This window comes from Manacus vitellinus, unplaced genomic scaffold (assembly GCF_001715985.3).
Source record: "Manacus vitellinus isolate BGI_N305 unplaced genomic scaffold, ASM171598v3 scaffold_19_pilon, whole genome shotgun sequence".
In the NCBI taxonomy this organism is placed as follows: Eukaryota; Metazoa; Chordata; class Aves; order Passeriformes; family Pipridae; genus Manacus; species Manacus vitellinus.
In genome coordinates, this window is record NW_021939395.1 from 1749890 (window position 1) to 1767218 (window position 17329).

Genomic DNA, 17329 nt, shown 5'->3' on the forward strand with positions numbered 1-17329 from the left:
GCAGAGCGTGACACAGTGAGATATGGCCACCACACTCCATGCACCAAACCCTGCTCGCAGCAACAGCCAGCATAAATCCAGAGCCACTCCAGTGATTTTTGCAAGATCACACCAATTTGGATCAGCAGAGATTTACAGCAGGGCAGAATTTATCCCTGTTGATTCAAAAAGAAGAGAGCCATGGGACAGGTAGGACAGAAAGGAGAAAGACAAGATTAAGAGGACGTCTGTCCTCAAAAGCTGGATAATTTCCTTTTCCTTCTGATTAAAGGGTTGGTTTATCCACACCACACAGCTCAGCACCCTCCAGAGGTACCCCAGTGAGATGCAGGTCACAAACTCCTGGTGATCTGCCCAGGTAACGCAGCTTGGGCAGGTGAACACTGGAACCCTGTCAGGTTTTGCTGTGATTTTGAAGCAGAGGTAGCACAGCTCTCTGCGGCTCCTCCAGAGCATTTCAGCTGCAGTGCCTGGCAAGCCCAGGAACGCCAGCAGCACAGGAGCACCTGGATGTGAGGGTCCTGAAGTGTAACAAGATTCAAGAGGCACCAGGTCCAGCTCAGATCCTGTCTCTGGGCTTCCTAGAGCCTGATAAATCAGCCCAAACTTGCTTTATCACTTAGGATAAAGCAAGTGATATCCCAGAGAGGATGGGGTGTTTCAATTTTTAGACTTCAGATCTTAAAAAGCATCCTGGACACCAGCTTCCCTTTGATATACCCTGCTCCAAGTCCATGGGTGTCCCACAGCATCCATCATAGCTTTTCATAGCACCTGCCACTGTTGGTGCAATGCCCACCTGCAGCCTCTGAGGCTGACTCACCCTTCACCTGCTCCTAGAGAGGCCAACAAGAGCTTTCTCAAGCTCCTTTGGTGGCTGTCTACTATGGGCAGGGGGGACTCAAGAAGGGATGAAGAGGCTTCATGCACTTCTGGCAGTCAGAGGGGGATGTAAGCAAAACTCAGCCACCCCAGTGACCTTTTGGGGTCACAACATGTGCCATCTCTGGCTCAGAAGGCCACAGGACCAACCTTTGCCTCATGCTTTGATGGGTATAACTGTATTACCTTGATATGCTCTGAGCTGCTGGCCGAAGAGATGTGTTTGCTCTTGGAAGACTGCATGGGGAGGACTGGATGGAGAGATGGATGGGGGGGATCCTGCCTCAACAGGGTTAACAGGCAATCAAAATAGAAGGAAAGTAAGAGGTGGAAAAATGAGGAGAGGATCAAAGAGTGATGAGAGCATGAGCATTGATGGGAGAGGCAGGAGGGGACCTGAGAGACAGGAGAGCAGATAGTGCAGGACAGGCCACCAGGGTGAGGGAACAGAGGAGAGGGATCAGGGAATGCAAGGAGTAAACCAGCCTGGGGAGGAAAAGCTGGAGAAGAATGAGAGGTTAAAAGACAGAAAGCAGAGGAGTGGATACTCACTCTGTGAGAAGGGAGATGAGGAGACAGAGAGCAAACCATCACCCTGTAAACAGCTCTAGACAGAGGCACTGCCTCCAGAAGACACAACCCCAGTGAAAGGGAGCGGGGACCAGAGGGAACGCCAGGGAAGGATGCCACCTTCCCCCTGGCGTTAGCATGAGGCGCTGGCGCCCGGCCAGGCTGCATCTCCTCCCTCCCCCTCCTCCTCTCCCGCTCCTCTGCCCACCTCCCTCCCCGTTTAAATTCAGAAATTTGTGTGGTGTGAAATTTCCTCTGCTTTGACGGCGATTCACAGAGACACTGTCCGTGGAGGGGAGAGCCTCGCCGGGCATGGGGGAGCTCGCTGAGGCATCCACATCCACCCCCTTCCAGCTGCGAGCCCGGCCACCACCCCCCCCCCCTCCAGCTCCCCTCCCTCAGTCTCTGCCCACCCCACAGGCCTCTGGCTCAGCCCCACCACAACCTTTACAGCTCCATCCCCACATTCATCCCCTCGCCCTAATTGCTCCTCCTGAGGTCTGTAGGCAGTCGTGCTATCAAGAAGCCCAGTCCTCGCTGCCCTGCTGCCCCACTGCACAGCTGGCTGGCAAACAGCTCATCTGGGGGGAGAACGTGATGTGGAGAAACCACTGTACACTCAAAAAAAAAAAAAAAAAAAAAAAATGGGACATGTATGTGATGTTGAGCAGCTCTGGCAGGCTGTGGGCTGATGGAGATCCCCTCCTGTGCCAGCATGGAGTGGATCAAGCAGAAGCCAAAGCAACACCTCGCTCTGGAGAGTGCCCTTCACCCTCAGGAGAGGTAAAGACCACCTCTATGAAAACTGCCACGGAGCTCCAAGTCACACAGGGCTAGTTCTGGATCTCTGTTACAACAAGAAAAGCTGTGCCCACTTGAAGCTTGTGTGGACAAAGCAGAGACTGGCACAGAGAGGGTGATGCAGCCTCGACTGCTGCCCCTCTGCCTGCTCTGCTCCCCGAGCCCAGCAGCAGCACAGCCCCACCACAGCTGCAGCTCAAAAGGCACCACTCAAGTTCCTGCAAACCATCAGCCCTCCACAAATATTTCAGTTCCCTGACACGAACACCACCAGCCATTTCATTCCCTCTCTGATCCTCCCCATCACTGTTTATTTATTAATGGCTTCTTCTGTCTTATTTAGAATGATTATATAAGTTCACAGACATAGAGCAGCTTTGAGCTCCAACCTGCCATTAAAACCTGATGTGGCCAAATGCCTTCTTTCCATCTCCTCCTTATCCTGTTGCTGGTTACCTTCAAGGGAGCTGCCCATTCAGCTCCTGCCCCAGTCTCCCTTTACCAAACTTCAGCTCTGAAGGCCCTCAGCCACCCATTCATTCTCCAGATCATCTCCAGTATGTTGGGAGAACCAAGCTCACCAGCCACAAGTGTAAGGGGAAAGAAATAACTTCCCCAAAATATGTTCTGTTTTAAAAGGAGCAAGTCCAGACTCTCTAAGGAGGACTGGATTGAAAAGAGGGGAAGACTATTATTACCTTTGAGACATGCCTAAAACAAAGGTGGTCCCTTAAGCTCATCCTCACAAAATAAACCACTGCACTGTCTGTATCATAACTTCATCTATACCAGCAAACTAAACATGCCTGACACTGTTTTCTGAGGCCAGTGTCAACTGGTATGGAACAATCTTTGTCTACATTTAAATTCTTACCCCACAGAAAAAGGGTCTGGCTACAGGCAGAAAGCCTGTTGAGAATGGTCACCAGCCTCTGCTGTGCTCCAGCTGGGAAATACCTGACAGAATGTTTATAAACACAGAGCAAACCCAGGAAACAAACTGACTATGTGGGACACTGAGGTTCAGTTTCCAGGAATATTCCCTGATACCTTTGGCTTCAAAAGGATGCTGGCCAAAATTCAGTATGGATGAGAACAGGAGCACAGTGCAAATCCCCCCACCACTGCCTTTCTAAATCAAGGGGAAACATAGCCAAGAGTCACTTTACCCTATTTTACAGTCATGGATTAAGTGCCATTATGCAGGGACTAACACAAACACTCTCACAGCAAAAGATAAACATTTAAGTTGCTATTTGCAACTTTTTGGATTTCAGATCTCCTGAGAAGCTAAAGATGCTCCTGTCCCTTCAGGAGACAGAGTCCCAAAGCTCTCACCAGTTTGCAGCAATAAGGAGAAGGGATGGAAGCAGTTCAGGTTTCACAGGACTTGCCCCATGGGGCAAGTGAGACTCCCAGGGCAATTCTGGTGACTAAGAGGTAGAAAGAGAGGCAAAATTGCTGTTTTGCTAAACATGGGAATAAAAGCAAAACTGAATTCTTATTCTCTACTCTACATTCTCAAAGTCAGCCATAAAAACGTGCTGGCAAATGTCACCTTCTGCCTGGCAGTAAGCACAAACTTTGAAGGGCCTGGAGGGATTTAAAAGTCTGGTGAATTTTGCCATTCTTTTAACACAGTCTGGTCTTTGCAAACTCCTGGAGGTCATGACTGAACCAAGAGCAAGGCAAGGATATGGAATATTTTCCCCTTGTGTCTGTTTGCCTAAAACTGACTCCATAAACCTTGGCACAATCCTGCTAAGGTCACTGTTTCCAAAAGCACCTGTGCTTGCATAGACATCCTTTGATAAATAACAGTGTGCACTGCACTTAGATGGAAGAGGAAAAAAAAAGCTTTTTCTAAACTAGTACTCAGGGTACCAGCCATTTAAATCAACCATTTTTCCACCCTGAGAGAGTACAAAGCAGAGTTGCCTTGACTGCAAGGTTTTGCTTTTCTGCCCCTTTATTCTATCCCAAATGCACTGTGTGTCTGGCCAGTCACCAAGTGGACTGGGAGACGAGAAAGTCCCTCATGGAACACCTTTAAAAAGAGTCATTTGTTGTAGTTGCTTCAGATACCAGTGACCTGCACTTAACAGAGATATCTCCCTTCAGCAGCATCAGGCTGGGCTAAGCTGCATTAATAAAACAGCAACCCAAAACTTAAACCTGTGGGATGTGGCAAAGAATAGGCAAAGTCCAGGGATGGGCTTAGAGGGGTGGCTGGGATAGGACAAGCAGGAAGACTAAGAGGTGCTGCCAGGGTGAGCTGGGGGTTCAGAGCCAGCTGTGACAGTGATCTGTCAGGAGACAGTGGATACTCCTTTGAGGTGGTGAAACCTTAAAACACTCACTCACCACATCCTTGACCTCTATCTGTGCTAACAAACAAGTCAGACTTATAGGAGATGTAGCACAGGCAGCAATTCAGTCAGACCCTGGTGGTGCTTGCCTTTGTTCTTGCAATATTAAGGAAGGAGAAGCAGCTCTGGTTTGCTGCTTTGCCCTGTTTGAGTGACCTCCAACTTCTTCCACAGCTTCCAGGATTATTCAGAAGTTCCATATTATTAAACTTTCTTCCACTGTTTCCTGTTAAATCCCCGATCCTGATTCTAGGAGGCAAAAATAAGAGGAGGATCTTTCCTCAGCCTCAGCTGGGGAGCTGAGCTGGTAATTAAATCCTCATTTCCTCTCACCCACCTAACAAACTCTTCTCCAACCTCCACATCTTTGTGCTGAGGAGCTGGGCCAAGGCAGAGCTCTGTGGTGAGAGCAGGACAAGGTTGCAGAACTAGCTCCAAGGGGGTGGATGGATGGATATAAGTCCGACTCTTTGCACCCAAGCTGCCAAGGGAGAGATTTCTGTTGCCTTTGGCAAACCTGGGGAGGGAGCAGGGAGAGCTCCTAGAGACAGGGTAGAGCCTGATTCATCTCTCACATTTCCAGAGAAACCTCTCTCAGGGAGGGAAAGGGAAGCAAAAAAAAAGGGGATTCGTTCCCTTCTGGCCTGTGAGACGGGAAAAGAAAATTGCTCAGTGGTCTCGGTACAGAAAAAAAATCCTCAGTCTTAAAAACTCCTCCATCTAACCCATCAGGTCACCTTGTCTGCAGAAAATCACATAACACCCATGGAGAAAATGAGGACATGGCTGAAAACAGCTGGTTTCAAGTGAGACAGGAGCAGGAGAAACCTTTCTATAGACTGGAGAGCTAAATAACCCCAGGGTGGGACCTGGGTAGGGTAATGCTGACAGGGCTGGGTCCTGGTCAAGCGGCAGGTTGGAGATGGGGGCTATGAAGGAGCCCCCAAAGATGAGCTCCAGCAGGACCCTGGCCATGGGGAGCAGGCAGGGCAGCCCTGGAGGCTCTGACAGTGTGGGTGCAATGCTTGTCACAGGTCTGTCAACCTGCCCTGCCTCCCTGTGCAAGGTGAGCCAGAGGTGGTGCCTCCTTACCCAGGAACAAGGTCTGGTCCACAAGTGGGTCAGCAGTAACTGGCTGCAATCAGAGACATCCCCCAGGAGCAGCTGGCTGATGAGAACTCAAGAGAAGCAGAACTGAAGCAGAGCCCAAGCAGACACAGCCAGCTCCTCTCAGTTTCAAACTGCAAACCCGGAGTTGTTTGAAGCGTGACCGTTCTCTCCCCCTTGCTTTAAGCACTGAACAGGTACTCGCATTGATGAGGACAGCAGGGCTCTGCCTCCCCAGGCTCCCCACATGCCTTGGCACCTCTGCGTGCTCCCACACTGATTCATCTCCAAAACACACCTCGCTGCATCATCATGGGCAGGGATACAACAACTGACAACACACATGCACACGTTTCCCACCAGCACTCCCACCTTCGCAGGAGGAGATCCCTCCTTCTCCCTGCACAGGACTCAGTCTCCATCATCAAATTCCTCTGCAGTTTTCCAGTTGCTCAGTTTACACTGCCTGGGCTCCTCGCCAGCCAGGCATCACATCTCGTTTGCTGTCCACCCTGCTCTGTGCCTGCTTCCCACCATCCCAGCTCCCCCTCGAGCTCAGGGATGCAGCCTGGGCTCCTCAAATCACCTGTTTTGCTGAAATCCAGTTTTGTCCCTAATTAGAACGAAATCAAACAGCTTCGAGATTTCCCTGAAGGGTTTTTAAAGCCGGTTTCAAATACGATTTCCAATTACCACCCGAGAATTTCAGCATTGTTACAGTTGTTTCTATTTTTAGGTCTCTGAAAACAGACAGCAAAATACTGGTGACATCAGCACTTGACCAGTGTCAACTTGTTTCACTACCAAATGGATGCTACATGGTCCAGAAAAGGAAATAAAAATCTCAGACTGTAATGTATAGCTTGTATGTGTGACAGTGTAAAGCTTATTGAATATTGTGGCAGGGGTGGACTAGACAGTCTCTGGAGGTCCAGAGAAAGCCTTGGCAATTCTTCATCTTAGACATCAGTACTGATTCCAAAGCAGCTTGAAATAGTGAGGGAAATATTGACATAAGTGAAACATTTTCTACATAAAACTAGGAGCAAAGCATGGACATTCTCTGAAATGCTTTTTCTTAAGTGAAAAATTTCTCCCTAATTTTTTTATTTTTTTGCTTAAAATTTGATGAAACCAATGCAATTTCTGACCAAAAAAAAAAAAGCCACTAGGAGGAAAAATATATTAAATTCAGCCAGTGCTATCCAGCTTTTCCTCACTATTTTATCCAGCTCCCTCCAATACCCAGTAGCTGACTGCTTTATCTTTGTGGGTAGCACCTTTAAGCCTCCCTTTATACTGCAGAATTTCCACAGCATTTTAGCACTTCCCTGTTTCATGCCACAGCTCTCCTGTGCTTCACTTTGCATTCCCACAAGGTGTTCACAGGCCAGGTGAGTTCAGGCACCTTCATGTCAGGTTACACCTTCTCCATCCTCCCATGCCACTGGGTGTTTGCAGAGGTAACAGTGCCCTCTGGGCTCAGTCTGGGCTCCAGGCCCCTCCTTGGCCCTGTGGGATTTGTGCCATCTGCCAGCCCGTTGGGGAAGGGGGTAGGGAACACCAGTCCTGCCTGCAGCCCTGCAGCATCCCAGCATCATCCCTGCTCAGGCATTCCTTTTGTTGGAGACCTGGCAACCAGCTTTTAATCTGAGCCCAGCGAGATTTAATTTTGGAGTAAGCTTTTGTATTGAGTGCTTTCCTGAGATGCAGCTACATCACATCTGCTGCACTCCCTTCAGCCCTTAATTTGCTAATTCTACCCAAACCAAGAACATGCTTTTCTGACACCCAGTTTTCACAGTGGGTCAAAGGGCTTCATTTACTCATGCAAACAAGTTATCTGGATCCTGATATTGTTCTCCCTGAAGTCAGGAACAAAACACCCATTGGCTTGGGTGTGAGCTGAGCTGGACCCTGGGGTCTGATCCAGGGCTGGAGCCCGATCCTGCCGGTCCATGGAGCACTTGCTGAAGGCAGGGGCCTGCCAGGGTGCCATCCTCCCTGGTCTCTGACATCAGAGACTGCTGGAAAGAAAAATGACTGTGTTGTGCCACAAATAGCATGATTGAGTCACTTTGCTACAGGATCAGCTCAAAGGAGGGGGAAGTGGCTGGTGAGAAGGTAGCAGGAGAAGGAGCGGAGATGTGGGATCTTGCTCAGGGAAAAACAAACAGGCAAACAACAGAAAAGAAACAGGGATTTCCCCCTTTGGCCTTCTTCCATCAGGGCAACTCCATTTTATAAATTCTACCTCAAAATTCAAGACAAGAGCAGGCTTCAAAACACAGGGTGAACCTGCAGCTCCCTTCCTGTTTGGAGGACAAGACTGGGGGTATATTTACAAAGATGAAGGGAACACAGGTGAATATTCAGTGACTGTTTGCTTCCTTGCTTACATCTGCTCTGCACAAGGCTGTGTATTTTGGAATGGGATCACAGTTATTTGCACCCAGAAAACTGGACCTAGTACTTCTGTTTTCAGCAAAATTGCAGGTGCAGGAGTCGGTACAGAAAGCAGCCCTAAAGAAACCATTGTCCACACCATTATGAACAAAGCTAGAGGGACTTCAAGCATTCAGGGCACCTGGGTTGTCCCCCAGTACTTTCAGACCCTGACCTGAGGTGCAGTTTGGGAACAGGAGCTGCAGCTGCTCAGTGCTCCATTTTCACAACTGCCATTTTCTCCAGGGGCAAAAGAGCAGCTTCCAGGAAAACCAGCCAAAAGTTAAACCAACACAGGCAGCTCTTACTCTGGCCCTGGAAATAACGGGCAAACAGCTGTGATTCCCTTTCTTTTGGCCTGGATGCAATTTTCCCCATCTCAGCCTTTTACACAGGTCATTTGAGGGAGCTGAGCTCCCTCCCCTGCACTTCTGGGCCCTGTGGGAGGGGAGGGGAAGGGACAGGACAGTGCTCCAGGTGCTTGCACAGTGTCCCAGCCCCAGCCAGCTCGAGTGCAACCTCTCCAAGGACTTCCAGTGCCTGTCACCTGTGCTGCTGGGTTCACACCACTCATTATGTGAGCTGACTACACGGCAGCTGATAAAAATACACCAGCACTTCTTCTTCTTCTTTTGCCGTGCAGGTGTGTGCAAAGATTTCCCACCAGCCTGGGGGAGGCAGCTCTGCACCCAGGTGGGCTGGCTCAGCAGCAAAGAGCTCAGCAGCACTCTTTGCCCCCTCCTTCCCACCAGGCTGAGTTTATACTCCTACCTGCCCTTACTCGCACATCTCCCCGCCCAGCCTTCACTCCTGTCTTTGTACAAGGTGGAAATTTGGGGCAGTGAGCTCTGGAAAGGCTGCAGCCTTTCCAGTGGGTCAGTAAACCTGGCTCAGGGCTCCCTGGCAGTATCAGCCAGACAACATCACCAGTGTAAGGCAGGGAGATAAATGTACCTGTCCCAGGCAGGGAGAGGCACCACAAGGTCAGAGTCACAAAGCTGGGCTTGTTGCACCTTTTGCTGTCTCTGGGGGCCTGGAGCAAGAAGCATCCACTAACTGGAAGGGAAAAACAGTGCAGACATGAGCCCATGTACCACAGGCTGTCCCTCAGCACCAGCAGTCACTTCTGCTCTTTTGGCTTCCCAGGGCTCTGCTACGGGGAGAGCACAGGGCACGACCACCTTGCTGCCCTGGCAGGTTGAGGTCCTGGGCACCCTCCTGCTTTGCCATGCCCACACCCAGCCCTACCCTCCCCAGAACAGCCCAGCTACTTAAAGAGGAGGAAAAAATTCACACAAGTCAGACTTTGCCACAAAACATGAAGCAGCAGAGGAGCTGACACAGTAAATGGGAAGGGGTGGGTGTACTCTCTTGGAAGGAGAAAGGTCCTTCCTCCCCCTTTTGCTGCAGTGGGACATAAGCCCAGAGCTATCACAAACATTTGTAGTTGTGGAGGCAGGTTGAAAGAGCCAGCTGTGAATTTGAGTAGCTGAAAAAGGGGTAAAACCCCCCAAAACCAAAAAACAAACTACCACAACCAAACCAAACCAACAGCAAAAAAACCCAGACCCCAAACCCAAAAAATATTAGGAGAAAAGCAGACAAATATAGGGCTGGGAAAATCATTACCAGGGTTTCACTACAGCATTCCACAGTCACAAATTCCCTTTTTAATCCTCTGCTACCTCCATTTAACTTTCTTACCTACTCTGGCCCCTTCACATAGCCAGATAACAGCCCAAACTTTGCTCCCTCCACCACACACAGTCACAGCAATTTCAAAGGCTTTGGACTTGCTTATGTCAATTTATTCCAAACACTATAAAAAGCCTTCTCACTGAAGACCATTACTATTAGACACCAACTTTCAAGCCTCAATTTTAAGAATTGCTCTAGTAAACACACATTGTTTTTAACCATACAAAAACCTGTCTTCTGTGACCAACTCAAAAATTACTCAAGTGATTTGACTCAAACGCTCCAGAAACTCGGCCTTAGATACAAAAGTAAGAAAGGCTCATCTCCATAGGCCAAACCCTCAGAAAATCACAAGCATCTGAAAAAGAGTTATGAAACATGAGTGACAGTGACCTGAGATGCCCAGAGCAGACTATTCCCATCTCCAGCATCCATCCCTGGCACCACAGGAAACGCTGGAGGCTCGAAGGAAACCACTATTTCCAGCTTGGAGAAAGAACAGATCACACAGAACTTTGCAACATCTGAGTATCTTTTAGGCTTTTGGGTCCTTGCCTTACCAGACTATCTTTGGAAATGGGGGAAGTTCAGACGAGGTGCCCTTTTGGACAGCAACCAACAAAGACTCCCCTCAGACTCACCTCAGGCCGTACAGGACAGTCCCGTCGGGATGGAGGCGAATCATGCGGTTCTTCACTGTCACCCCGTGCAGAAAGGACTTCTTGTCATTCAGGAAGTAGGTGTCAGGCAGCCACAGCTGGTCAGCCACCCGGTTGTCCAGGGTCAGGTTGAGGGGAAGGTCGTTGTAGGCCAGGCGTTTGTCCCGCCAGCTCTGCTGGAAGTACATGGTGATGGTGTAGTCCTGGGAGGGAAACATGAAAACATCACCCCGTGCCACTGTCACCCCACCCCTTCACTGCTGTGTTTGTGTTCATACCTCCACAGGGTCTTTATTTTTGGAGGGGGGGTGTGCTGTGTTTGGTTCTGGGAAAACAGGAGCAAGCCTGAGCTCTGTAGGGGACAAAGCAGCACTACATGACTCCAGTCCAGCAGAACTGCATCCCACTTGTGTCATCCCAGCCTACTGAGAGCTCGTCTGCATAACCAGCAGTCATTTGGACTGTGCACTAAAGGATGTCAACCAACAGTTACACAGCACCAAAGACTTCAAGGGTTCATCTCCCAGGGAAGTCCCACAAAGGTGTCTGGACCCTGGGCAGTTGTGCCCATCCACTGCTCCTTACCACACAGTTGGGAAAAGCCAATTCTGCTACCAGTAGAAGCTCAGGAGATTCCAAAGGGCACATGCAGAATCCTTCCTCGAGGCCAAAGTTTCAAAGTCAACCCAGGCCAGCCGTGACAAGCTATTAGCACTTGCCTTGTTACACGAGCTAAGCTGGGAATTCATTGTGATTCTCAGGAAGGGACATATGTGGAGGAAATCTGTTGTCAGTGGAGCATGATCCACTGGTAAAGGGGCAGTTCCCTGAAAAATTTCCCATAAATTTGGACATCAGAAGGAATTTCTTCATGGAGAGGTTTACTAAACAATGGAAAGGGCTGCCCAGAGAGGTGGTGGAGTCCCCATCCCTGGAGGTGTTCAAGAAACAACTGGACATGGCACTAAGTTCTAGTTGACAAGGCAGTAACTGGTCAAAGGTTGGACTCCACGATCTTGGAGGTCTTTTCCAACCTAAGTGATCCTGTAACTCCTGCACCACGCCCAGCTAGCACAATGCCACACATCTCCTGCTCCTCTCCTGTTCAACAGCAACAAGCTGGCACTAAGACAAGAGTTTTATAGAGGGCACGGGTTTGCTGCTCTGGAGCCCACAGCTGGAGTTCTGCTGGAACCATACTTGTGGCTGCACAGTAACAGCACTTCCAGGGGAAATCCAGAGGCCTCGGATCGGCTTGTTCAGAGGCACAGTATGGTGCCACATGCTAGAAGAAAAAATTACTTATTCCCAGGTAAACAAGCAGTACAGGAAGGAGTCTTGTACACACTAATGCCAGGAAACATTCTCACAACAGCTCTTAAACAGGCTAGGAGCCAAGATTTTTGGGGTAAACCAGATAGCAGGGTAAACCAAATAACAGGATGTCAATTAGGAATTGGGCACAAGTCTTGTTGACAGTGACCTTACAGAAACCAGTGACTATTTCCCAAGTCCTAAAATAAAAAGCATTTTTGCAAAGGCATGCAAATGATCTAGAACAGGTGGGATCAGATGGTCTCTTCCAAAGCAGATACCTGCAGTGCTACAGGAATCCTCTTGACCACATGGATTTGCATGACAAGCATTTCAACTCTGCAAATTCCAGCTCTGTGCAAAAGGCTAATGAGGAACTTGCTCATGCACCAACATCTGGGCTGAGCACTGAGGCATCCTGCCTGCCTGTCTCCTCCCACTGACTTCACTCAAAGCCAGGTTTGATTAACATCTCTGAAAACAAGCTCAAAGAATCCCACATTATGGGTAATGCCAGCTTTTGGGTATCTAACTATGATTCAGAAATTGAGACCCACATGCATATCTGAAAGGTCACAGAGTAACTCTGTGGAGTACACCAGATACAGAAGCTATAGCTGTCACCTTCTGTGTTATCTTGAAAAGAACAAAAACACACTGACAGCTTTCTGGCCAAGGAACTGTTTTGCTTTGCTTTTTAAAGGACTGTAAACTCCTGCCTCAGAAGCCCCACAGTCCATCTCTCAGGGGCACAAACATTTTTGTTTTGGTCAAGACCTTGCAAAGGAAAATGTTGCGCCCAGAATCCCTTCCAGGGTATTTGGACCTGCATTGCAGTGAGAGCACAGAGGAGCAGAGCACCCGAGTTCCTGGAGCCATTTACCCTCCTTGGCAACAGACTCATCCCCTGCCTGTGGGAAACCTGGCTCCAGAGGCATCATTCCCATTCTCCCCCTTTGAGAACTCCACCCGCACACCCTGGCAAGTTGCTTCACTGACCTGCATTTTCCTGGTCCTTGACAGAGCCCTGCACCACCTCACCCCTAACCAGGCCACCCCACTGTCACTGCAGGCTCCTGCCAGCCTTCAAGCAGCAGCAGACAAGAGGTGTCACTGATCTGCAGAAGGCAGAAAGGGCAAGCTGCTCACAAAGTGAACAATACACCTTCTAAACACATCTTCTGCACTCCCAGGATTGATGGGAACAGACCCAGAGGGGTGCAGAAATAAAAGCCTAAGCCCCAGCCATCAGGCTGATGAGGTTCTCCAGGTACAGAGACCTTTCTGGGGAAGAAAAGCCAGCCCAGTCCAGGCCTGAGCTCTGTTCTCAAACCTTCCTGGGTTTCTTTGGGCAGCGTCTTGGAAGCCTGGTGTGTGTCCCAAGTGCTACTCTTAAAAATGTGTCTGTGCTGATTTTGGAGACAGGGTTGTACTGTGGCAGACCAAAAGTTTTTCTACATTAGTATCCTGTCTCCAGCAACAGTAGAGAGAATATCAGGGAAGAATATAAACAAAACAGTCTTTGTTGTGATATTCAATTCTCCAGCTCTTTGAGACTTAAGGATCTCCCCAGGCAGAGCTGGTACCTTCTTAATTGAAGATATTCAGCTTCTCTTATGAGTTTGTCTTATTTTTCAGCCTTTGGCATCTTCAATCTTGTGGTAGTGAGTTCCACAGTTTAGTTCTTCACTATATTTACATCACTTTAAACCAGGTACAGATCAGTCTTTATCTTTTCTGATTCCCTGTAGTGCTTGTATTAAAAGTCAGCAAACAATCATAACCTTGTGTTACTCAGGCTTACAGGGTCCCATCCCCTTTTAGACACTTCAGGGTTGCTCAACAGGACACAAATAACAACAGACACACTCAAAAGCAGTTGAAAGGCTCTGATAGAGGCAGCAGGCAACAAGGAGGGAAAACTGTTGCCTGGGTTAAACAGAGCAGGGATATATGATGACAGTATCTGACATTCAGCAATGGGCTGTTGCACAAGAACAGACTGAAGGCAGGTAATGGAAATAACTTTCCATGGAGCCTGTGGAATTTGATGTTACAGAAGCACAAAGTCAGGAACATAACAGCATTTTAGAAGGTCTAAGCATCAATGTGGGAAATACAGTTCAGTTCATCACAGGAAGGGACTAACAGGAAAGAATTGCCCAAGGACACTGAGCCTGCTGCTGCAAGGCCAAAGTTCCACCCTCTTCTATCTCCCAACAGAACTCCCAGGCAGCTGTTTCCTAAACCCTCAGCACAACTCCCAGGAGACACAGATCAGGGGCAGGTTGGGTCAAAGTATTTTCCTTTGTGCTGTGACCTGGAGAATCCTCTGCACTAAACCAGTCCAGAGACAGGAGTGTGCATACTCATTAGGGGCTACACTAGACTCAAAAGCCAGGATCAGAAAGGGAAGGAATAATGTATGTAAAAGAGTCAAATATTTGCTCAGAATACAGCATTTCTGGCAATATGGATGTTTCCCATGAAGGTGACTATTCCAGGCCAGTGGAGGTTGTATTTCCCCAAGCATTGTAAGGTGCTGGAAGCAGTAACTTCTCTTCAGGGGAGAGAGTTCACTGCTCTTCTGCTGCTGCAGGACTCTGGGCATGAGGGATAAAGGAGGTTTTGCAACTCACCTCTAGCACTGGCTGCACAACTTGACTTTTTTTCCCCTCATTTCCCCTCAACCCTGACTTTGATAAAGCACCTTCTTTTGGAGAGGCAACCAAATAAAAGTCTTTCCCTATATAAGCAAATGACATATGGTCTCCTTGTCCAAGATCACAAAAGAACATTAGGAAAGCCAAGATGCTCCAGAAAGAGGGAGAAAAATGGAACATCTGACTTAGTAAAAACCAAGCTGCCACTGCCAGAGACTAATGAACAGTTTGCTGGCTTCAACTTCTTTGATGATTAAACACCATCTCCTGTTCCCGTCATTCTTGGGAAAGAAATTAAAGGACAAAGTAGTCCTCAAGTATGTTCCATTTGAAGGAGGGGGTAGGGGAATAATAGGAATTATTTTGAAGGGGAGAAGGCAGGATCTGCCTGCAGTCAGTTGCAAAGAACTGGAGCAGTGTAAAACATACAGGGGAATACAGGAAGGACAGAGCACAGTGGCCACAGTTCTCCTTTAGCAAGCTTGGGAAAGAAAACTACTTTGCCCTCCTAAGGGATTGTCCATTTCCAAACACATAAATGGATGGATCCCAGACCTTAACAAGCACCAGTTAACCTGACATCAGTAAATACCTGAGAACAGCCTTTCCAGCCCTAAGACAGCACAAAGTCTGTTCAGACTCTCACCTTTGCTTAGGGAAGGAGGTAGCAGCTTTTGTACCTCCTGTACTTTCCATGGGCACAGCACTCTGCCAAAATGCTGCTTTTAATTTCTGTTTTGCTGCTGGTGCCAGTGCTCGGTTTTACAAATCTGAGGTTTTGCGTGACAGCTGTTAGACATAAAGTGACAACCATCTCAGATGCTGCCCTCCTCCCTGCCTTAGCAGGTGAGAAAGACACAAATCTCTTTCCACTTTCCCTCTTTTTGAATAACAAGGTGTCAGCACTGACTTGGGAATTCGGAAGAGCACCTTCCACCTGCACTCCCTCTGTAAATAATGCCAGGAAGGACTGGCTTCCAGGGTACAGACTATGCCCTTCTGTGCTGCAGGTCTTTGTGCTCTTGAACTCGTTTTCTTTAGGATCTGAGAAGTAGTTTGCATGGATACGTTCCCCTCACTAATCTGATCTACTTTTCTAGTAATTTGCATGTATTTAATTGCTGAATGCATGTCCAGAAACTGGGACAGGTATCAGCGACATCCTCAACAATTAGGGGGGTGTGAGGAAAGTGTGGCTTTGTTGCCCTATTTCTCTCCTGCCTTGCCCTATCCCTGCAGCACCTGGAGTGGTGCTGGTCCTGCAGGTGTAAGACAGAGGACATATCTAGCTGGGTGCTGAGCCAGGAGGGCATTGATCTGCCCATGACAAGGCCTTCAGATTCCTGAGCCTGTACATCAGTGCCCTGTTTGAGCAGGAGGCAGCACCACATGTCATCCTGCTTAACAGCCCCAGTCCTGCTGGAAGCAGAGGTCAAGAGGACAAAGCCAGAACTGAAGGGCACGGGGATGAGCATCACCTGCTCTGTGAACACAGGCTGAACAGCAACCTTGCTCAGTGTTACAGGCAGCAATCCCAAAATCACCACCTGCAGCATGACATCTTCCTCGGGCAAGCTCTTGGAAAACAATGCCAGGCAGTTTCTATCCTTAAGCCATAAAATCTGTGAGCTAATTCACAACATACCTGCTGGGCTCCTCTCCTCACTTGCTTCCTCATGTGCTGGTAGCTGAGCAAAACCCAGAGCCCATTCCATCCCCAAAACCAGGATTGTTTGATCTCCCTGTTTCTGCACTACCAGCTTGCACTCAAACCCCAGAGCAGGTGATGCTCTTGACCTCTGCTTCCAGCATGCCCACGTTTACTTAAGGCAAAGTCTTCACTTAGCCCCCCTTGTTAATTCTCTGAACCTCTCTCTAGGAGAGCACAAGGTCACCCATTCCCACAGTGGGACACACAAGCATTAACACAGTGTCCCTGTGGAGCCTCACAGCCATGACCAGGCTTTGCAGGGCTGAGAACGGGAGTCTGAGGACGTGCCCATATTACAGCAATGCCTTCTGGTTTGATGTGCCGGGTAATTTAACACAGATTATGCTGCCATGGGCTTCTGCTGACCCCTGGCAGGGGACCATGGTGCTTCCAAAGGCCATCTTCACCTTCCATTGTCTGCCTGCACTCATCTAGTCCACTACACTGCTGCCTTCCACACACCTAGAGGCCACAAGACAGGGCTGCTGCCTGCATCCCACCTCTCTCCTCCCCTCTCCCATCCACCTTCTCCCAGCTCATCTTTTCTCACCTTCCTGGCACCACCCTGGCTGCCTCACAGCACGTTGTTGCCATACACATATGGGCACATTTAATATCCAGCCATGAAAGCTCAAAAAAACATTTTTAATAATCACTTTGCATTTAATTAAACGTGCAACAACTAGCCTATTACAGTAAATTAAATTTAAGTGAGACATTTGAACGGTGACTAGTGAAGGTATCAGTTTCTAAAGCCCTCAGAAGGATGGAGGAAGAAAACTGGATTATGTGAAGGGAAAGTTGATGTTGAAAGACAGGAGATGCTCTCTAAACCTTTTCCAAGGGTCTTCACCACCTCTGCATGTATCCCCAAAACCCTCCAAAGGGTCTTCACAGCCCCTCCATATATCTTCAAAGAATTCTCACCTTGTAGTGACATTTTTACCTTATACTTGCTGAGGTAAAGCTCATTTTAAAGTGGTTGCAACTCAACAGGGATTGTAGCAGGATCAACCTGGAAATGGAAAAAGGCGATTTCTCCAGAACATTCCCAGAACTCTTCACTTCTCTGGACCTTTTTTATATTTAAATTAAACATTCTCTTCACCA

The 17329-nt window shown here is 48.6% G+C and overlaps 1 protein-coding gene across 2 annotated transcripts in view; it reads right to left on the reverse strand.

The window, feature by feature from the left end:
* The window catches only part of LOC103767701 (gamma-aminobutyric acid receptor subunit beta-4), a 68571-nt gene that overhangs the window by 12251 nt on the left and 38991 nt on the right, over window positions 1-17329 (reverse strand). For both annotated transcript variants that reach the window (XM_008934893.4, XM_008934895.2), the window contains exon 4: window positions 10514-10734. In XM_008934893.4, coding sequence (XP_008933141.1) covers window positions 10514-10734 — 221 coding nt within the window. The remainder of the gene's footprint in view (window positions 1-10513; window positions 10735-17329) is intronic.